This window comes from Nerophis ophidion, linkage group LG10, assembly GCF_033978795.1.
Source record: "Nerophis ophidion isolate RoL-2023_Sa linkage group LG10, RoL_Noph_v1.0, whole genome shotgun sequence".
In the NCBI taxonomy this organism is placed as follows: domain Eukaryota; kingdom Metazoa; phylum Chordata; class Actinopteri; order Syngnathiformes; family Syngnathidae; genus Nerophis; species Nerophis ophidion.
Genome location: NC_084620.1, coordinates 68106839 through 68128563, shown reverse-complemented (window position 1 = coordinate 68128563; position 21725 = coordinate 68106839). Strand labels below are relative to the sequence as shown.

Sequence of the window (21725 nt, the reverse complement as noted above, 5' to 3'; positions counted from 1 at the left end):
ATGGATTACTTCTATGTGTAGAAATCTTTATTTATAATTGAATCACTTGTTTTTAGTCATTTTTTTGTGGACATGTTCCATAAATATTGATGTTAAAGATTTATTTTTTTGTGAAGGAATGTTTAGAATTAAGTTCATGAATCCAGATGGATCTTTATTACAATCCCCAAAGGGGGCACTTTAAGTTGATGATTACTTCTATGGGTGGCGACTTGTCCAGGGTGTACTCCGACTTCCGCCCGATTGTAGCTGAGATAGCCACCAGTGCCCCCCGCGACCCCTAAGGGAATAAACGGTAAAAAATGGATGGATTACTTCTATTATTTATAATTGAAACACTTGTTTTTAGTCATTTTTTGTGGACATGTTCCATAAATATTGATGTTAAAGATTTATTTTTTTGTGAAGGAATGTTTAGAATTAAGTTCATGAATCCAGATGGATCCCTATTACAATCCCAAAGAGGGCACTTTAAGTTGATGATTACTTCTATGTGTGGCGACTTGTCCAGGGTGTACTCCGACTTCCGCCCGATTGTAGCCGAGATAGGCACCAGCGCCCCCAAAGGGAATAAACGGTAAAAAATGGATGGATTACTTCTATTATTTATAATTGAAACACTTGTTTTTAGTCATTTTTTGTGGACATGTTCCATAAATATTGATGTTAAAGATTTATTTTTTTGTGAAAGAAAGTTTAGAATTAATTTCATGAATCCAGATGGATCTCTATTACAAGTTATTAAGTTGATGATTACTTCTATGTGTAGAAATCTTTATTTATAATTGAATCACTTGTTTGTTTTCAACAAGTTTTTAGTTATTTTCATACCTTTTTTCCAAATAGTTCAAGAAAGATCACTACAAATGAGCAATATTTTGCACTGTTATACAATTTAATACATCAGAAACTGATGACATAGTGCTGTATTTTACTTCTTTAATACTTTGCTCTGATTAGGGGGTACTTGAATTAAAAAAAAAAGTCCATAGGGGGTGCATCACTGAAAAAAGGTTGAGAACCACAGCCCTAGGGTTCTATCGTAACCCAGGTTACGCACCCCTGCCCTACATAGTACAGTATGTGCCTATACTGTACTGTAGTGGGTCATCTGAGCAGTCACGTTGCAGTTCAACGTGACTTGAGGATGTGGGCTGGGTGCCAGAAAACAAAAAAAAGAAAAAAAAGTTGATGCAAAGCCAACAGGAGAATGTGTGTCACATTCAGGGAGCTGGGAAATGGCGCGCTCTGCCAACTTTCTTTTGACCTATTTTCCACCCAGCAATCATTCCACTCAATGCAGCAGAGGGAAGAGAGCAACACGTACTGGAGCAGTGACCCACTAAACCAATTTCAACATGATATTTGGGTAAGAAACTTTTTTTTTTATACCCACTGAAAAATATTTTTGCGTGTTTTGTACAAGTGCGGCACAATTGTTTCCCAGAAGTCAGGTTGCGTTTAGGGGCATTAGGGTCTTTTCAGCGTTATCTACCGTCAAGCCATACAATGACTGGTTTGATGGCAACCACGTGACTGACGTCGCTTGTGGGACGACCCTAAGCATTAAACCACGCCATACGCTCCTCAAGTTTATAACAAACAAGTGCAAAGGACGGGAACACGCTTACGCGAGTTGTACCTTCCGCAGTTCGACGCGACATTGTTTTGTCCGAGGCTGTCACGAACGCATCTCTTTCCTCTCGGCCGGTGCTTGCAAAAACAAAGTCCGGAATTTTGACAACTTTCTGACGCGTATGGTAAGTTTTTTCCAGAATTAAGCTACTTTTCGATTCGTTGTCAAGCATAAACGTACAAATGGTTCGGTTTTTTTGGAATAGCGGGATGCTATTTTGCCGTTAAGAGCTTTGACAACTTGCGGTTGTTTTTTGTGTCGCATCTCATTAACCTACATCCTCTTGCCAAACAATTACGTCATCAACTTCCACTACCAAAACCGCGCTTCTCGTCATGCTTGTTTTGATTAAAACAGTTTTATAGAGGTTGATAAACACTTTTTAAACATGGTTAAAATGTTTAAAAAAATACGTGCCGCGCAGCATCAGCACATTTCAGTTGTCAAACAACTTTCTCTGCCGCAGCCCACTAATGCAGTACTCAATTTAATACCTATTTAACAAGTACTGACACACACTATTTGTTTAAAAGTGTCAATTTTCGTCCTTTTTGACACTTTTTGGTGTAAAAACCTTGTCTTTTTTATGTCTGGTTTTGATTAGATCAGTGCAAGGGTGTCCAAACTTTTTCCTCAGAGGGTCTCAGTCACTAAAATGTTAAAAATAAGTCAAATTATTATTATTTTTTTAAATTTAATACTCACAGTAAATCTATATATCAACTTGAGGTTGATATAAAGAAAAAAAATAAGGTTTTATGCCTTTTCTGTCAAAGACAACTTTGTTTTTTTTTATAGTATCTATCCATCCATCTTCTTCCGCTTATCCGAGGTCGGGTCGCGGGGGCAGCAGCCTAAGCAGGGAAGCCCAGACTTCCCTCTCCCCAGCCACTTCGTCCAGCTCTTCCCGGGGGATCCCGAGGCGTTCCCAGGCCAGCCGGGAGACATAGTCTTCCCAACGTGTCCTGGGTCTTCCCTTTAATAAATATATATTGTAATAATCCCAGGAATGTAGGCTCATAAAACTTCTTTGTTTGTCTTGTCTTAATTGCACAAGATGTAATACAACCACACAACAGCTCTCATGTCTCGAACTCTCACTTCCTGTCGAGAACGTCACTTCCCTATCTCTCCTGGAAGTCCCGCCCCCCAGCCAACGTCATTGGCTAACACCCCGTAGCCAACCGCTACATTATACATAGTTAAATGTTATGTTGAAGAGGTTCATTTAGCCTACTGACGTGTATTTATAAATGGTTGATTTATACAGGCTAGTAGGTCAAGTGTTGTACCTGACAACTCTTGATGGTACAATCCATATAACCACATCACAGACAAGGTGACGCTAACATCACGTGACACCTCTGATGAAGGCTCCAGAAGCAAGGTAGCCCAAACTTGTCAGGTACAACACTTTACCTTACTAGCCTATAGAAATCAACCATTTATAAATAGTTCAATGTTGTTACCATCCATCCATCTTCTTCTGCTTATCCGAGGTCGGGTAACAGGGGCAACAGCCTAAGCAGGGAAACCCAGACTTCCCTTTCCCCAGCCACTTGGTCCAGCTCTTCCCGGGGGATCCCGAGGTGTTCCCAGGCCAGCCGGGAGACATAGTCTTCCCAACGTGTCCTGGGTCTTCCCTTTAATAAATATATATTGTAATAATCCCAGGAATGTAGGCTCATAAAACTTCTTTGTTTGTCTTGTCTTAATTGCACAAGATGTAATACAACCACACAACAGCTCTCATGTCTCGAACTCTCACTTCCTGTCGAGAACGTCACTTCCCTATCTCTCCTGGAAGTCCCGCCCCCCAGCCAACGTCATTGGCTAACACCCCGTAGCCAACCGCTACATTATACATAGTTAAATGTTATGTTGAAGAGGTTCATTTAGCCTACTGACGTGTATTTATAAATGGTTGATTTATACAGGCTAGTAGGTCAAGTGTTGTACCTGACAACTCTTGATGGTACAATCCATATAACCACATCACAGACAAGGTGACGCTAACATCACGTGACACCTCTGATGAAGGCTCCAGAAGCAAGGTAGCCCAAACTTGTCAGGTACAACACTTTACCTTACTAGCCTATAGAAATCAACCATTTATAAATAGTTCAATGTTGTTACCATCCATCCATCTTCTTCTGCTTATCCGAGGTCGGGTAACAGGGGCAACAGCCTAAGCAGGGAAACCCAGACTTCCCTTTCCCCAGCCACTTGGTCCAGCTCTTCCCGGGGGATCCCGAGGTGTTCCCAGGCCAGCCGGGAGACATAGTCTTCCCAACGTGTCCTGGGTCTTCCCTGTGGCCTCCTACCTGCTGGACGTGCCCTAAACACCTCCCTAGGGAGGCGTTCGGGTGGCATCCTGACCAGATGCCCGAACCACCTCATCTGGTTCCTCTCGATAGTAAAAGTAGTGAAATATGAAGTATTTAGATGGATACTACTTTATTGATTCCTTCAGGAGAGTTCCTTTATTTAGCAATTAAAGCCCTCAAAGATCAATAATGCAGGACACCATTGATTTGAATTATTTAATATTTTTGAGTAATCACAGTGAAAAGTTAAATAAAATCCTACTAAATATATTTGAGATCCAAAAGGTTCCCCACTCATAAAGTGATGCATTTTTATTATTTTTTTTAAACTTTTAACACTTAAATTTCAAGATCAACTTCCGATATATCTGACAATTTTAAGTTTGAACTATTATTTCGTTTGTTTTATGCTCTTTTGTCAAAACTTTGATGTTTTTATATGGCAACCACACAACATATGCAATATTTTTTCCATATAAAACATTTTAAAGTGATAATTTTTAAGTAATAATTCATTATAACATAGATTTTTTGGTCCTTTTTTTTTTGAGTAATGGAAAAGAAAGAAAATAAAGACAAAAGAAAAAAACTGCCTGCACATTGCCACTTTTTCTCATTAGATTTCACCTCATTCCACTTTTTTTTTTTTTTTAAATGGCCCCCGGGCCGCACTTTGGACACCCCTATATAAGTGGTTCTCAAACTTTTTTTTTTTTTTTACTAAGTACCACCTCAGAAAAAACTTGGGTCTCAAAGTTCCACCAGAATGACTAACAATAAAATACAGTAGCGTAGTAGGCCCAAGTAGTCATGAAAACAAGGCAGAGGTTTTTGGCCACTGTAACGTATTGAAACACTGTGTTTGAATATAATAAACAACTTACTTTAATAAAGGAATTCTTTAATCAAGAGATTCCTAGAACAGTTTGAGAATCCCTGGATTAAAGGAAGCAGCAGCGATGTTGGAGTGTGTGGTTTTTTTTTATTGTTAATTATCTCACAGTCAGACAGACAGTCCTAATTAAATCACCACAGGAGTCATTAATAATCTGATGAGCCCATCCCCCCGCTCCCTTGGTAACCCATCAATTAATCTGAGCTGATTTAGATTAGATGCAAATTTAATTTAGGATTATGCGCGGTGTCAGCAAGCAATTAGTGAGCTCACAATGGCGGAGTCACCGTCTTTTGTCTACCAATGGACATCATTCGTCATATGAACACCACTTTATTAGGTGAACCTAGCAACGTTTTGGAAATATTCTGCTTTAACAAAGATAGTAATGCAGAGTCTCAACCCTCAATAAATGATCAAATGCAGAATTGCATTAAATTGAATCATATTTTAAAAAACACAAAATGATATTCCTTTGCAGAGTGTGCATGTGTACCTAATAAAGTGTCTGCTGTTGGGGTCATAACAAGGCGTATTCTAAGATGGTAAAATTATGGGATGTCCTGTTGTGTAATGCGACATTAAAGTCAAACATTAAGTAGTGTATCGATTCAATTTTGCATGTGTACCTAATAAAGTGTTTGTTACGCACATAAAAATGAGTCTTCTGAGATGGTACAATTATGGGATGTCAGGCTGTGTGACGCTACATGTGTCATAAAATGAGTAAGTTGTGCATGTGTACCTAATAAGGTGTCTGTTTAAGCCCACATAAGAAGGCATCTTCTAAGATTGTAGAATTATGGGATGTCGGGCTGTCTAATGCTACATGAGTGTCATAAAATTAGAAAATCATAAAAAAAAAACCTAAGTATTGTGTTGTTTCTGGTATTTCAATTGTGCATGTGTACCTAATAAAGTGTCTGCTCAAGCCCACATAAGAAGGCGTCTTCTAAGATGGTACAATTATGGGATGTCGGGCTGTGTAATGCTACATGAGCATCATAAAATTACAAAAAAAACTAAGTATTATGTCGTTTCCAGTGTTTCAATTGTGCATGTGTACCTAATAAAGTGTCTGCTCAAGCCCACATAAGAAGGCGTCATCTAAGACAGTAAAATTATGGGATGTCGGGCTGTCTATTGCTACATGAGTGTCATAAAATTACAAAAAACCCCAAAGTATTATGTTGTTTCCAGTGTTTCCATTGTGCATGTGTACCTAATAAAGTGTCTGCTCAAGCCCACATTAGAAGGTGTCTTCTAAGATTGTAGAATTATGGGATGTCAGGCTGTCTAATGCTACATGAGCATCATAAAATTACAAAAAAACCCAAAGTATGTCGTTTCCAGTATTTTGATTGTGCATGTGTACCTAATAAAGTGTCTGCTCAAGCCCACATTAGAAGGTGTCTTCTAAGATTGTAGAATTCTGGGATGTCGGGCTGTCTAATGCTACATGAGTGTCATAAAATTAGAAAATTAGAGGAAAAAAAAACTAAGTATTGTGTTGTTTCTGGTATTTTGATTGTGCATGTGTGCCTAATAAAGTGTCTGCTCAAGCCCACATTAGAAGGTGTCTTCTAAGATTGTAGAATTATGGGATGTCGGGCTGTCTAATGCTACATGAGCATCATAAAATTAGAAAATCAGGAAAAAACCCATTAAGTATTGTGTTTTTTCTGGTATTTTGATTGTGCATGTGTACCTAATAAAGTGCATGTGTACCTAATTAAGTGTCTGCTCAAGCCCACATTAGGAGGTGTCTTCTAAGATTGTAGAATTATGGGATGTCGGGCTGTCTAATGCTACATGACCGTCATAAAATTAGAAAATTAGGAAAAAAAAACATTAAGTATTGTGTTGTTTCTGGTGTTTTGATTGTGCATGTGTACCTAATAAAGTGTCTGCTCGAGCCCACATTACAAGGTGTCGTCTAAGATTGTAGAATTATGGGATGTCGGGCTGTCTAATGCTAAATGACTGTCATAAAATTAGAAAATTAGAGAAAAAAACATTAAGAATTGTGTTTTTTCTGGTATTTTTATTGTGCATGTGTACCTAATAAAGTGTCTGCTCAAGCCCACATTAGAAGGTGTCTTCTAAGATTGTAGAATTATGGGATGTCGGGCTGTCTAATGCTACATGACTGTCATTAAATTAGAAAATTAGGAAAAAAAAACAGTAAGTATTGTGTTGTTTCTGATATTTTGATTGTGCATGTGTACCTAATAAAGTGTCTGCTCAAGCCCACATTAGAAGGTGTCTTCTAAGATTGTAGAATTATGGGATGTCGGGCTGTCTAATGCTACATGACTGTCATAAAATTAGGAAAAAAACATTAAGTATTGTGTTGTTTCTGGTATTTTGATTGTGCATGTGTACCTAATAAAGTGTCTGCTCAAGCCCACATTAGAAGGTGTCTTCTAAGATTATAGAATTATGGGATGTCGGGCTGTCTAATGCTACATGACTGTCATCAAATTTGAAAATTAGGAAAAAAAAACATTAAGTAGTGTGTTGTTTCTGGTATTTTGATTGTGCATGTGTACCTAATAAAGTGTCTGCTCAAGCGTACATCAGGAGGTGTCTTCTAAGATTGTAGAATTATGGGATGTCGGGCTATCTAATGCTACATGACTGTCATTAAATTAGAAAAAACCCCCAGTAAGTATTGTGTTGTTTCTGGTATTTTGATCGTGCATGTGTTCCTAATAATGTGTCTGCTCAAGCCCACAAAAGATGGCGTCTTTAAGGATAGTGGAATTATGGGATGTCCTGCTGTCAAATGCTTCACGAGTCATATAACCAAGTATTGTGCCGTTTTGAGTATTTGGATTGTGCACGCTTGCATAATAAAGTGTCTTCTCAAACTCTCAAGAAGGCGTCTTCCAAGATGGTAAAATTATGGGATGTCAAAACGCTCATAGTTAAGCCGGAGCTCGTGGTGCAAACTCAACAGCTGCGCGCTAATTACTTTTGTCACGTAGCAGCGGGGGAACGCGGGGTGCATTCCTCACAAGTGTACCATGTGTTTTTTCTCTCTGGCTGTGCGACCTCCGACCCCTGCTGCTCACCTTTGACCTGCAGGCACTAGAGCAGGTGGAGAATCAGGTGTGTCATGTGGTGTCGCTGTGGCAATAAACCGCAAGCAGGTCTAATAAAAAGCTGGATCACACCTCAGCAGAGCTCTCACCTTTCCTTGCGTGTGTTCCCCAGGGACATGGTGATGGACACGTCAACATCCACGGACTCGGAGACGGCGTGCCGAGGGGCCATCGAGGCCCTGTCGTTAAAGGTGGGCCCGGTGCGGAGGAACCTCTTCGGCCCCGTGGACCACCAGGAGCTGCGCCAGGACTTCCAGCGTCTCCTCCACTTGGGCGTGGACGCGGCCAACAAGCGGTGGAACTACGACTTCCGCAGCGACGTTCCGTTGCCGGGCTCCGACGTGCAGTGGGAGGAGCTTAAGTGCCAGGATGTGCCGAGATTTTACCGCAGCTGCACGGTGAGGCCGGCGGCGGCGAAGAGGCGCTTCTCGGCGTCGCCGGGCGACAGCTCCGCAGAGTCCAGCAGCTCTTCCGGATCCGGGGACGAGTACCTGGAGGCGACCATGAGGCAGCGCTGCAGGTTGCGGAAACGCAAACAGTTGACCATCATGGGTAAATAAATCTGTCATTTGTCAGAAAATTAACACACTAACGAAAAAGAGAAAAAAAAACTTACTTTTTCTTTCTTCTGTGCAGATTTCTTCAAGGTGAAGAAGAGGAAGCTTCTACATTACAAAGCCATGACTCGGCAGTAGGAGCACCTCAGATATGTTTCATATCCATGTACATATGTAGCATCTGGCAACACAACTTTATTAGCACAACAAAGCTACCAGTTTTATTTTTAGTCCAACCACACGGTTCTAAATGATATGTATATATATGTATATATGTACATTGTACATACTGTTTTCTTCAGTTTTTTTATACTGTGAAATTGTATTGTGTGCACTCTGACAGTCCCGCGCCGTGGATAGTTTTTGTCAAGGCGGTGACCACACTCGTCACCTATTTGTTATGCTGAAAGTCCGAACTATTCTTGGCCTCTGACGGTGCTATGAGACAGGGGGTCAAAACCTCGCCCGGGGTTCAAATTTGGCGGCATGCTAGCGATTAGCTCCAGGTTAAGGGTCAACGGTGGAGGGTCAGCGTAGTCAGCCACTATCGTGCTGATAACCAGGATTATTATCTATTTATGTATTCACAATGCTAGCCCGTCCTCAAAAATAAGACACATATATTATATATATATATATATATACAGTATATATATTGTAGATTCCTAAAGTAGCCTTAAGCTTGACGCTCCTCTACTATCACATTCACTCCGCTTGCTGCGGCAACAACAAAACAAAACTCCAGACGTTCTTCTTGGTTTGTATGGTTTACTTGTGATCATAATAATTCAAAACATAAAACAGTCACGATGCGGGAACAAATGAATGACAAAATCAAGAGAGTTTGTTGCAGTACGAGTTAGAAAAAGTATGAATGAGGTCAAAAAAACTGTGTGGCTCTAATCCACCGCACCTGACTGCCATTACCCATGACACCTTGCTTCCAAAAACCACTTTACCACACAGATCCTTCCGCCATACCTGTATATGCACTTAAAACAGTTACGTCATCAAATCATTTTGACAAATGTAATAATTACAACTAAAGTGAGCTTTATATAATTACTCTAAGCTTTCAATATATAAATTTTCTTATCATGCAAATAAAGTAAATAGTCCCCTTTTGGCTGAATAAACATAAAGCACCTTCCATAAAATGTAAATTAACTTAAACAGCATTTAAGCTCCTACATATATATATATATATAAATCTCCTGATGATTGAGGGAAACCCTCATGAAACAGTTCTGTAGAGATGAAGTAGTCCTGTGATTTTTCCCACACATACATACATATTATATATATATAAATATATATTAGGGATGTGGGAAAAAATAGATTTGAATTAAATAAATTCTCAATTAAAAATAAAAAATTGATTTTTTTTTTTAAATCAATCCAACAAACCACTACACAGCAATACCATAACAATGCAATCCAATTCCAAAACCAAACCTGACCCAGCAACACTCAGAACTGCAATAAACAGAGCAATTGAGAGGAGACACAAACACGACACAGAACAAACCAAAAGTAGTGAAACAAAAATGAATATTATCAACAACAGTATCAATATTAGTTATAATTTCAGCATAGCAGTGATTAAAAATCCTTCATTGACATTATCATTAGACATTTATAAAAATAATAAAAAAGAACAATAGTGTGACAGTGGCTTACACTTGCATGGCATCTCATAAGCTTGACAACACACTGTGTCCAATGTTTTCACAAAGATAAAATAATTCATGTTTTGGGTTCGTTTAATAGTTAAAACAAATTTACATTATTGCAATCAGTTGATAAAACATTGTCCTTTACAATTATAAAAGCTTTTTTATTTTTAAAAATCTACTACTCTGCTTGCATGTCAGCAGACTGGGGTAGATCCTGCTGAAACCCTCAGTATTGAATGAACACAGAATCGTTTTGAATCGGAAAAATATCGTTTTTGAAACGAGAATCGAATCGAAAAAAAAAACCCGATATATTATCGAATCGTGACACCAAGAATCTATATTGAATCGAATCGTGGGACACCCAAAGATTCGCAGCCCTAATATACATATATATATATATATATACATATATATATAATAAAAATAGACAAAAATGTGAAAAACTGCATGCACAGTTGGGGTGTTAAACTTGGCCCACTTAATGATTCGAGACGATTCGGTTCAGAATCAGTACTAAATTCAACACGATTCTTGTAATGTGTTATTTGGTATAATAATTAGTTAAACTTTAAAATATATATATTTTTTAATAGTTTCTGGTTGCATGAATATGGCCTAAAAATGTATTCAAAAAATACATTGTTAAAAAAAATTATAATAATAAAGAAATGTTTGTATTTAGAAATAATTTTAAATCGAAAATAGATTGAAAAAATATGAATACATTTAGAATCGGGATGAATAGGAATCACGGTTCGTATGTGAATTGATTTTTTTTGTGCAACCTCCAAAAATTGCATCGCCACATCACATTTCTAATGTTAAATATTGCGGTTTCACCACGTGGCATAGAAAACCTTTTTTTTTTCGCCCAACGACAACATTTTCGCACTAAATTAGGCATGTTCAAACGTAACATTTTTAATTACATCAATACTACGGTAGATTTTTGAATCAGAGCACGCCATTTAGTATCGTGGCCACTGATTGGCTCAGCATTACTATATTGGATTAAAAGAGTGTAAAAGGTGACTAAAGACTAAAGGGTGTCATGTCATGTCTAGAGGGTAGTTAACAAGTTATTTATAAAAATATTTGATTTATAATTAATGATTTCACAGGATTTCTTTTTTTAATAGATGATTAACATCGATACATAAGGGATTAGTCTGTGGTTTGTACCTGCCATGAGTTCGATATAATTAAAAAAAACGTGTTTCCTACATTTTAATCTACAAACTAACACTAGAAGAAACCCCGCCCCCAGTTTGAGAGCCATTATGGTTTTATGGACCCTCCACCGTTGCCACTGGCAAATATCTTTTGAACCTCACAACACAACTACACTCATCATTCACATCATTTTTTTAAAAACATATTTCATTGTATTTTGGCAGCAGAGCAGACACATATTTTCTTTTTTTTTACTTTTAGCTTTATGCTTATAATAATGTATCATTTTTCTGTCCTTACGTGACACGAAGCCCCCACAGGTCGTAGGAAGGGAATGTTGCCGCTAAAGTGTTGCAGGCCTGTCATCGCCCAACAAATACGGCATTTGAACCAAAAAGGAAACTCTTCTCACCATATGTGCAAAAGTACCGGGTGTGTTCCCCAATACTTTTGTCCAAGTGGTGTGTGTTTAGTTATTGGACCGACAGGGCAAAAAAGAACCTATTTTGATTTTAAAATGTATGTTTTCTTTAGGTTTAGTGTGACTTTTTAGCTACAAATTACATGTGTAAAATGTTTTATGGGTTAAAAATCCATAATCTGGATCAAGGGTCACCAACGGGGTCGCCCGCTGGCCTGTTCTAAAAATAGCTCAAATAGCAGCACTTACCAGTGAGCTGCCTCTATTTTTTTAAATTGTATTTATTTACTAGCAGGCTGGTCTCGCTTTGCTCGACATTTTTAATTCTAAGAGAGACAAAACTCAAATGGAATTTGAAAATCCAAGAAAATATTTTAAAGACTTGGTCTTCACTTGTTTAAATAAACTCATTTTTTTTTTTTTACTTTGCTTCTTATAACTTTCAGAAAGACAATTTTAGAGAAAAAATATAACCTTAAAAATTATTTTAAAACGCATATACCTTTTTACCTTTTCAATTCCTTCCTCTTCTTTCCTGACAATTTAAATCAATGTTCAAGTAATTTTTTCTTTATTATTGTAAAGAATAATAAACACATTTTAATTTAGTTCTTCATTTTAGCTTGTTTTTTCGACGAAGAATATTTGTGAAATATTTCTTCAAACTTATAATGATCAAAATTCAAAAAAATTATTCTGGCAAATCTAGAAAATCTGTAGAATCAAATTTAAATCTTATTTCCAAGTCTTTTGAATTTCTTTTAAAATTTTTGTTCTGGAAAATCTAGAAGAAATAACGATTTGTCTTTGTTAGAAATATAGCTTGGTCCAATTTGTTATGTATTCTAACAAAGAGCAGATTGGGTTTTAACCTATTTAGAATATGTCATCAAAATTCTAAAATGAATCTTAATCAGGAAAAATTACTAATGATGTTCCATAAATTCTTTTTTTTTATTTTTTCAAAAAGATTTGAATTTAGCTAGTTTGTCTCTTCATTTTGAATTTGAAAGAGTCGAAATTGAAGATAAACGATGTTTCAAAATTTAATTTTAATTTCTTTTCGTGTTTTCTCCTCTTTTAAACCGTTCAATTAAGTGTTTTTTTCATCATTTATTCTCTACAAAAAACCTTCCGTAAAAGGGAAAAAAATGTACGACGGAATGACAGACAAAAACACCCATTTTTTAATATATATACATTTATTTATTAAAGGTAAATTGAGCAAATTGGCTATTTTTGGCAATTTATTTTAGTGTGTATCAAACTGGTAGCCCTTCGCATTAATCAGTACCCAAGAAGTAGCTCTTGGTTTCAAAAAGGTTGGTGATCCCTGATCTGAATTAATCCATTGCTTCTACCTCATCATTTCAGTAAAATACACAAAATATCAAAAAAAAAAAAAAAAAAAAAAAATCTATAAAAATTGTTGTAGCTCAGGTTGTTTGCATTGGAAGTGTAAAGAGAGACTGGGAGAGTAACGCAATGGGTTCAGGTAAAAGAGTCAGCGTGGGGCCCCGCTTATCTTTGAGGGGCCCCTCTCTGCTTTTGTTTCCTGAAGCGGGGGAGGGGATGTAATTTTGTCTCAAACATTAAACATCGAGAGAAAACATCTCAAACAATATGTAGTTTTGGATTGTGTTGCCGCCCAGTCTCTCTTTGGCCCGGCAAGAATCTCATTTTCATCACGGTTCTATTAGGGTATATTTCAGCAAACATGTAATATTTGTATGTGTTTGGTCTACTTCTCTGTGTTGGTGTGACAAAACCTTTCTGTTAAAAGCAACAAAGAAGTCTATATTAAATTATTTGGATTTGTTTATGTCTTTTGCTTGTCGGGATGTAATTTTAAGATCCCTTTTATTATTAGTCATAGTCTGAGAATTCTATCTTTGCACTACTTCAACGTTGTTGACAAGAGGACTATTTTTTATGGTAATCTTTAAAAAACTAAAAATATACATCTGAGATGTGAATCAAGTCATTTTCATGCCAGCTTTGCTTATCTATTGCATCTTAAGCTGCTTAAGTGTATTTTTTTTGTATTATGCATGAATGTTTGATATGAATCTTGTATACAGTTTGTAATAACTCTATGGTTGTTGAATATCCTTACAAAACAGGATCATATGTGTATAGGACATGATAAAGAGATTTTCATTGCCGGGCTGTTTGCTGTGATTTCATTAAGTGTGTTGAAAATAATAAAATATTATTGATTGATAATGATATAAATGACATCTGGCTCCTGTGGTATTTCTTACAAGCAAGCAGCTGAATCACCACCTAGTGGCTGGAAATACAACATTGCACATTGAGTTGTGTGAGGAAAAAAAACTTCACGACACACCTCATTAAAGCTTACAAAATTTTAAAAGATTTATACATTCACTTTCCTGGCACAAATAAAAGGAATACAGGAATTTAAATATAGTGATAAACTAACCCTAATAGGTAAAACTATACACTTTTAGGTCCACCTCATATTAGTGTACTTAATATGTAATGATTTAAAACTATTATATATATTTAGTTTCCCTACACAAATACAGTGAATGAAGGAATAAATAATAAATAAATAAATAACCCTGACGGGTAAAAAAATAATTTTACCCATTAGGTTCCAAAGTGGTCCACCTCATAAAAATATACTAAAAATGTAATGATATAAAACTATTACATATATTTACTTTCCTGGCACTAATAAAAATAATGTAAGAATTAAAAAAATAATAATCTAACCCTTACAGGTAAGAACTTACACTTTTACCCCTTAGGTCTGAAAAATTTCCACCTCATAAAAGTGTACTAAAAATGTAATGCTTTAAAACTATTATATATATTTACTTTCCTGGCACTAATAAAGAGAATAATGGAATTTAAAGAATAATAACTAAACCCTTAAGGGAAAAAAAAGTTGCGCCCCTTTGGTCCCAAAATGGTCAACCTCATAAAAGTGTACTAAAATGTAATGTAAAACTAATACCGTATTTTTCGGACTATAAGTCACAGTTTTTTTCATAGTTTGGCCGAGGGTGCGACTTATGTGTGAAATTATTAACACATTACCGTAAAATATCAAGTAATATTATTTAGCTCATTCACATAAGAGACTAGACGTATAAGATTTCATGGGATTTATCAATTAGGAGTGACAGATAGTTTGGTAAAGGTATAGCATGTTCTATATGTTATAGTTATTTGAATGACTCTTACCATAATGTTAGGTTAACATATTTACGTTATATTTATGCCTCATATAACGTACACTTATTCAGCCTGTTGTTCACTATTCTTTATTTATTTTAAATTGCCTTTCAAATGTCTATTCTTGGTGTTGGTTTTCATCGAATAAATTTCCCCCCAAAAATGAGACTTAGACTCCAGTGCGACTTATATATGTTTTTTTCCTTCTTTATTATGCATTCTCGGCAGATGCGACTTATACTTCGGAGCGACTTATAGTCCAAAAAATACGGTATATACATTCTACTTTCCTGGCACCAATAAAGGGAATGACGGAATTCAAAAAATACTAATCAAAACCTTACGGTTAAAAAGTTATATACTTTTTGAATGTATATCATTTTCATTTTCCCCGCATTCATAGAGGATTTTTGGAATTTTCAAAAATTATAAACCAACCCTTATGTTCCCTAAAAAAGTTACTTTGTTGTCCCTTAGGGCAGTGGTTCTCTAATGGAGGTACGCGTACCCCTAGGGGTACTTGAAGGTATGCCAAGGGGTACGTGAGATTTAAAAAAAATATTCTAACAATAGCAACAATTCCAAAATCCTTTATAATTATATTTATTAAATAATAATTCAACAAAATATGAATGTAAGTTCATATTTTGTTTATATAAGTTCAAGAAATGCAACAATGCAATATTCAGCGTTGACAGCTAGATTTTTTGTGGAAGGGTTCCATAAATATTGATGTTAAAATAATTTTTTTGTGAAGAAATGTTTAGAATTAAGTTCATGAATCCAGATTGATCTCTATTACAATCCCCAAAAAGGGGACTTAAGTTGATGATTACTTCTATGTGTAAAAATCTTTATTTATAATTGAATCACTTGTTTATTTTTCAACAAGTTTTTAGTTATTTTTAAAAAAAAATTCCCAAATATTTCAAGAAAGACCACTACAAATGAACAATTATACAATTTAATGAATCAGAAACTGGGTGACATAGTGCTGTATTTTACTTCTTTATCTCTTTTTTTCAACCAAAAATACGTTGGTCTGATTAGGGGGTACTTGAATGGGGCGGCTTTGATTGATTGATTGATTGATACTTTTATTAGTAGATTACACAGTTCAGTACATATTCCGTACAATTGACCACTAAATGGTAACACCCCAATAAGTTTTTCAACTTGTTTAAGTCGGGGTCCACGTTAATCAATTCATGGTATAGCTCGGTTGGTGGAGTGGCCGTGCCAGCAACTTGAGGGTTGCAGGTTCGATTCCCGCTTGTGCCATCCTAGTTACTGCCGTTGTGTCCTTGGGCAAGACACTTTACCCACCTGCTCCCAGTGCTACCCACACTGGTTTAAATGAAACTTAGATATTGGGTGTCACTATGTAAAGCGCTTTGAGTCACTTGAGAAAAGCGCTATATAAATATAATTCACTTCACTTCACAATTAAACAAAAAACCTAATGTTCACAGGGGGTACATCACTGAAAAAAGGTTGAGAACCACTGCCTTAGGGTACAAAATGGGCCACTCCGTTAAAAAAGCAATACAAATGTATTCTTATTTTTACTTTATCAAAGATTACTCCTTTACACATTAATAGAGTGGCTAATGGAATGTAAATTATAATTAGCTAACCTTTGAGGAATCGAAAAAGTTACACCTTTTCCTCGCGACACGATGACTACCCATTGCTCCTCAAGAGAGTATGGGTTAAATGCAGAGACTACATTTTGCTGTACATGCATTGTGTGACAATAAAAGTATTTTTCTTCTTCATCAATGTTTTATGATGGTGTTTCTTAACCAAAGGGCCTTCTCAGTTTTTGTTGCCTGGACCCGAAGTATTATTTCAAATAAGCAGAATTTAGGGTAATAGAATGTGTGATCACCAAAGGTGTCCCAGAGGGTGAACATGGCTGCAGGAATTCATTTAACAACATTGAACCACAATTTATTAAAAACAAAATGCTACATTTACATGTGTGAATGTACACATAAATAAAAACAAAATATGCCTTAAAAAGTACAGATTGTTACACATTCCTTGAGTTTTACATTCTACATAACTTTCGTCTTGTGTTAGGGTCGGCAACGACCCGTTTTCGTTTTTAAATGCATAAAAGAACCACATAAATGTATTTTTTTTGCATCAAGGCTTTTTGACTTTTGTCAGGAACTTCTATTTCAACAAAAAAAAACTTTTTTTTTTCACTAAATTATAAAATGCTCTGGTTTAAATTATGACCTTGGTGTTGTTAGGGTCGGTTTCGACCCAGTTATATAAAAATAAGATTATTAAGCAATACCTAGAGCCAAAACTGAACACTCATGTGTGTTTTATTTTTTAGGAGATTCTCATTTTACCTTGTTATCCAGTACAAAAACAAACAAAGACAGGCATGTCCAGACATGTGAGGTCAATTCAGTATAAAATTATTAAAATGAAAAAATAAATACAAAAAATATATTTAAGAGATGTGTTCTAATACCCCTCAGTAATAGTCAGGTAACACAACAACCTTTTATTCATTTATACGACTCTATTGAGGTTCATTTGACAATTTTTTAAATTGAAATCGAGAGGTATACTGACAAAAAAGGCCCACACCAAATTATTAAAATATTAAAACCAATATTTTCATGGATAAGGAAGCCTAACAAGGTAACCAAGAGATGGGGAAACAAATTGAATGATAGATAATTGTTTTTAGTGTATTTTACAGCTGTTTTAAGACATGGGTCAAAACTGACCCGTTAACATAAGAGATGGTAACAGAACTCTAACACAAGAGGAAGGTTAAGTATCATTTCGACCCCCCCACGGCCACTAATATAACCGCGCTCCTAACGGCGGCTGATTACTGGCCAACTGACAGTAAACATGGGATTTAAGACTCAAAGACAAAAGCATTATGTTGTACTATGAGAAAGTTGGAATGATGGGCAGAGTCCAAGCAGTAATAAAATCATTCTAATGAATGACTGATTAGAAAACATTAAATCTTAGTGTGTTATCTACAGTATTTACAGGAACAACCCATCCCATCCACGTGCAACCCGGAATTATGTTACACGACAGTTCTTTTGTAGCTATTTACAGCCATTTTAAATATGTACATACTAAGACTGGGTCCTCTTGTCACAGCTGACTGCAGCCTTTCAACACAAGTTTAAACAAAAACTCTTCCCAAAATAGCTCTTTTTTCTTAAAAGTAGTGTTGTAGCGATGCCACGGAGGACACAAAGCAAGTTACTTGTCTCACAGCTGGTGGTGCAGTGCCTGTCGCTCTCTCCACATGGCTCGCACATCTTTCAGGATCAAGGGAGCAATGAAGACAACGCTGCCCCCTGTCTGTAATGTCAAAACCATGCAAGTTCATTGGATGTTGCAAAATTATCCTTAAAGTTTCAGGTCAATTATTACGCAAAATTTACTATTTTTATGTTATGTAATGACAGTAGTATTTCCTTAAAGCCTGTTTATGAGGACTATCATCTCTGACCCGCCTCTAAATAGACAAAAAAATTAAAGGTTTTGCTACACATCCTAAAATAAAGCTCAGTAAATTGTCAGTTTGATAATTTTGTTTTCCTTCAGGCTAAAATAGCATGATGTTGCTGTTCAAATGTGAGCGTAAAATGAGTGTAGGAGCTTACATAGCTATCAGTGCAAATTTTGAAAGCAGTTTTTAATTCAATTTTAGTCATATTTATGACGAAAATGTCCATCCATCCATTTCTACAGCTTATTCCCTTTGGGATCGCGAGGGGCGCTGATGCCTCTCTTAGCTACAATCGGGCGGAAGGCGGGGTACACCCTGGACAAGTCGCCACCTCATCGCAGGGCCAACACAGATAGACAGACAATATTCACACACTAGGGACCATTTAGTGTTAAATAAATAAATAAATGGGTTGTACTTTTATAGCGCTTTTCTACCTTCAAGGTACTCAAAGCGCTTTAACACTACTTCCACATTTACCCATTCACACACTGATGGAGGGAGCTGCCATGCAAGGCGCTAACCAGCACCCATCCGGAGCAAGGGTGAAGTGTCTTGCTCAAGACACAACGGACAAGACAAGGTTGGTACTAGGTGGGGATTGAACCAGGGACGCTCGGGTTGCGCACGGCCACTCTCCCACTACACCACGCCATCCCGTGTTGCCAATCAACCTATCCCCAGGTGCATGTCTTTGGAAGTGGGAGGAAGCCGGAGTACCCGGAGGGAACCCACGCATTCACGGGGAGGACATGCAAACTCCACACAGAAAGATCCCGAGCCTGGGATTGAACCCAGGACTATTCAGGACCTTTGTATTGTGTGGCAGATGCACTAACCCCTCTTCCACCGTGAAGCCTATGACGAAAATTAAAATTTTAGTCATCTAAATTAATTTAGTTTTAGCCAAAGAAATGACACAATATTTTGTTCAGCTAAAATGACAGTATAGATCAGTGGTTCTCAAATGGGGGTACACGTACCCCTGGGGGTACTTGAAGGTATGCCAAGGGGTACAAGAGTTTTTTTTTTTAATTCTAAAAATAGCAACAATTCAAAAATCCATTATAAATATATGTATTGATTAATACTTCAACAAAATATGAATGTAAGTTCATAAACTGTGAAACAATATTCAGTGTTGACAGCTAGATTTTTTGTGGACATGTTCCATAATTATTGATGTTAAGGATTTATTTTTAAGTAAAGAAATGTTTAGAATTAAGTTCATGAATCCAGATGGATCTCTATTACAATCCCCAGAGAGGGCACTTTAAGTTGATGATTACTTCTATGTGTAGAAATCTTTATTTATAATTGAATCACTTGTTTATTTTTCAACACTTTTTAATTATTTTTATATCTTTTTTTCCCCAAATAGTTCAAGAAAGACCACTACAAATGAGCAATATTTTGCACTGTTATACAATTTAATACATCAGAAACTGATGACATAGTGCTGTATTTTACTTCTTAATCTCTTTTTTTTTAACCAAAAAGGCTTTGCTCTGATTAGGGGGTACTTGAATTAAAACAAATGTTCACAGGGGTTACATCACTGAAAAAAGGTTGAGAACCACTGGTATAGATAGTCCGGTGCGGCGAATATATGGATTTTCTTTTCTTCCACAATTTAGTAAGTGCTGTCTATAGTATATATAGTCTCTATAACAGGGGTGCCAACATTTCTCCTGCAGGCGAGCTACTTTTCAATTGACCAAGTCGAAGGGATCTACCTCATTCATATATATCATTTATGTTTTTATTTATGAAACATACGTTTTTGTTAACATATTAAAGGTTTTTAATGATAATGCAATAATGTTTAACACATATAGAGTCCTTTCTTTCATGAAAATAAGAATATAAGTTGGGGTATTACCTGATTCGGATGACTTGCATTGATTGGAATCAGACAGAAGTGCGGATAACGTCGACATTTTCAAATGGAGGAGAACAAAAGTCCTCCTTTCTGTCCAATACCACATGAAAGTGGTTGGTTTTTGGCATCTTATTTGTCCAGCTTCCATACTCGTTTTTATACACTTTACAAGAAATCCATTAGCTCCGTAGCTTGCTAGCTTGTGCACGCCAGCTTTCTGAAACTCTTATTTTGTTAGCGCAGGCAAGCAGCGCTTTTATTGTGAAGATAGGAATTGTGCAGTCGGTCTTTAGAGTTTTGAAAGTAGGTACGGCGCGAATGTGTTGAAAAAAAAAATGTTTCTCGCCTTCCTGTCCATCACTTTTTCTTAATAATGAGCTCGCAGCAGCCCGTGTCGTCTCACAAGACCCTCAGGTGTCGTGATTGTCAATCAAGAGACGAAAGTGACGTCTTGGTGAAGATTGATGATCGCAAATCATTAGGTCTATTTTTTTTAAAGGCCTGGCTGGTGATCGACTAACACATCCTCCGCGATCGACAGGTAGCTCGCAATCGACGTAATGGGCACCCTTCCTCTATAATCTATAATATACATTTTAGGGGTTTAACGGTACGTGTATTTGTATTGAACCGTTTCGGTACGGGGGTTTCGTTTCAGCATGCGGGCGTACCGAACGAGTTTGAAAGTCTTCACAAGCTGCTCTGCTTTCTGCCTCTGTCTGAGCAGTGAGCACCCAGCATTATCCCGCCCGCACAACCATCTGATTAGTTACATACAAAGCCAATCAGCAGTGCGTATTCAGAGCGATGTAACAGCCAATCAGCAATGCGTATTCAGAGCGATGTAACAGCCAATCAGCAGTGCGTATTCAGGACGCATGTTGTCAATGCTTTAGCGTCGAGCAGATGTGAGTTTAGCAGGGGAGCAGCGGACATTGTACACTCCCCAAATTATAAAAAAACACTTCCAAGTCAACTACTTTCTAAACATCACTGTGAGCCCGTTGACTTTCTAGAAACGTAAACTGCAGCTCAGCTCACTCACAGTTCTGGCTTGTGGTGAAGGCTAGCTAGCTTTTAGCGTAACGTTAGCTCATTTTGATGTGTGTGTGTGTGTGCGTGCGTGCGTGTTAGGGGCAGCAAACCCCTGTCTGTCTGTTATTTCATTGAACTCCATGGTCTTCAGGGATGAATAGTCTCTCCTGTTGCTTTTGTACTATTTTTTTAGCTATAGTTACATGAATCATTAGTAATGTAGCAGCCTAGTTTTGAATGGCAGGGTCCCTGCTATCAGATGTTGATACAAATATAACATTTACATAATAAAAGTCAACTA

At 36.9% G+C, this 21725-nt stretch overlaps 3 protein-coding genes across 9 annotated transcripts in view; 1 reads left to right on the top strand and 2 right to left on the bottom strand.

The window, feature by feature from the left end:
• sapcd1 (suppressor APC domain containing 1) overlaps nt 1–8118 on the bottom strand; it is a 43230-nt gene extending 35112 nt beyond the window's left edge. The window contains exon 1 of the mRNA XM_061914529.1: nt 8055–8118. Coding sequence (XP_061770513.1) covers nt 8055–8103 — 49 coding nt within the window. The 5' untranslated portion in view covers nt 8104–8118. The remainder of the gene's footprint in view (nt 1–8054) is intronic.
• Nucleotides 1207–14033, top strand: cdkn1d (cyclin-dependent kinase inhibitor 1D). Of its 2 annotated transcripts, none has more exons than XM_061914530.1 (3): nt 1207–1369; nt 8078–8517; nt 8602–14033. In XM_061914530.1, the coding sequence occupies exons 1-3, from the start codon at nt 1359–1361 to the stop codon at nt 8658–8660; spliced, it is 510 nt and encodes a 169-aa protein (XP_061770514.1). In that variant the 5' UTR covers nt 1207–1358; the 3' UTR covers nt 8661–14033. The 2 variants fall into 2 exon arrangements, with proteins under 2 accessions (XP_061770514.1, XP_061770515.1); XM_061914531.1 differs by lacking the exon at nt 1207–1369 and adding an exon at nt 1448–1760.
• A 2906-nt stretch (nt 14034–16939) lies between these two features.
• The window catches only part of slc37a3 (solute carrier family 37 member 3), a 69404-nt gene continuing 64618 nt past the window's right edge, over nt 16940–21725 (bottom strand). For all 6 annotated transcript variants that reach the window (XM_061914526.1, XM_061914528.1, XM_061914522.1 and 3 more), the window contains one exon: nt 16940–18356. In XM_061914526.1, coding sequence (XP_061770510.1) covers nt 18264–18356 — 93 coding nt within the window. In that variant the 3' untranslated portion in view covers nt 16940–18263. The remainder of the gene's footprint in view (nt 18357–21725) is intronic.

What these genes read in the sequence shown, in the direction of transcription:
- cdkn1d (XM_061914530.1), top strand. An exon ending in CAAACAGTTGACCATCATGG is followed by an intron (nt 8,518 to 8,601) that starts GTAAATAAATCT and finishes TCTTCTGTGCAG; the next exon opens with ATTTCTTCAAGGTGAAGAAG.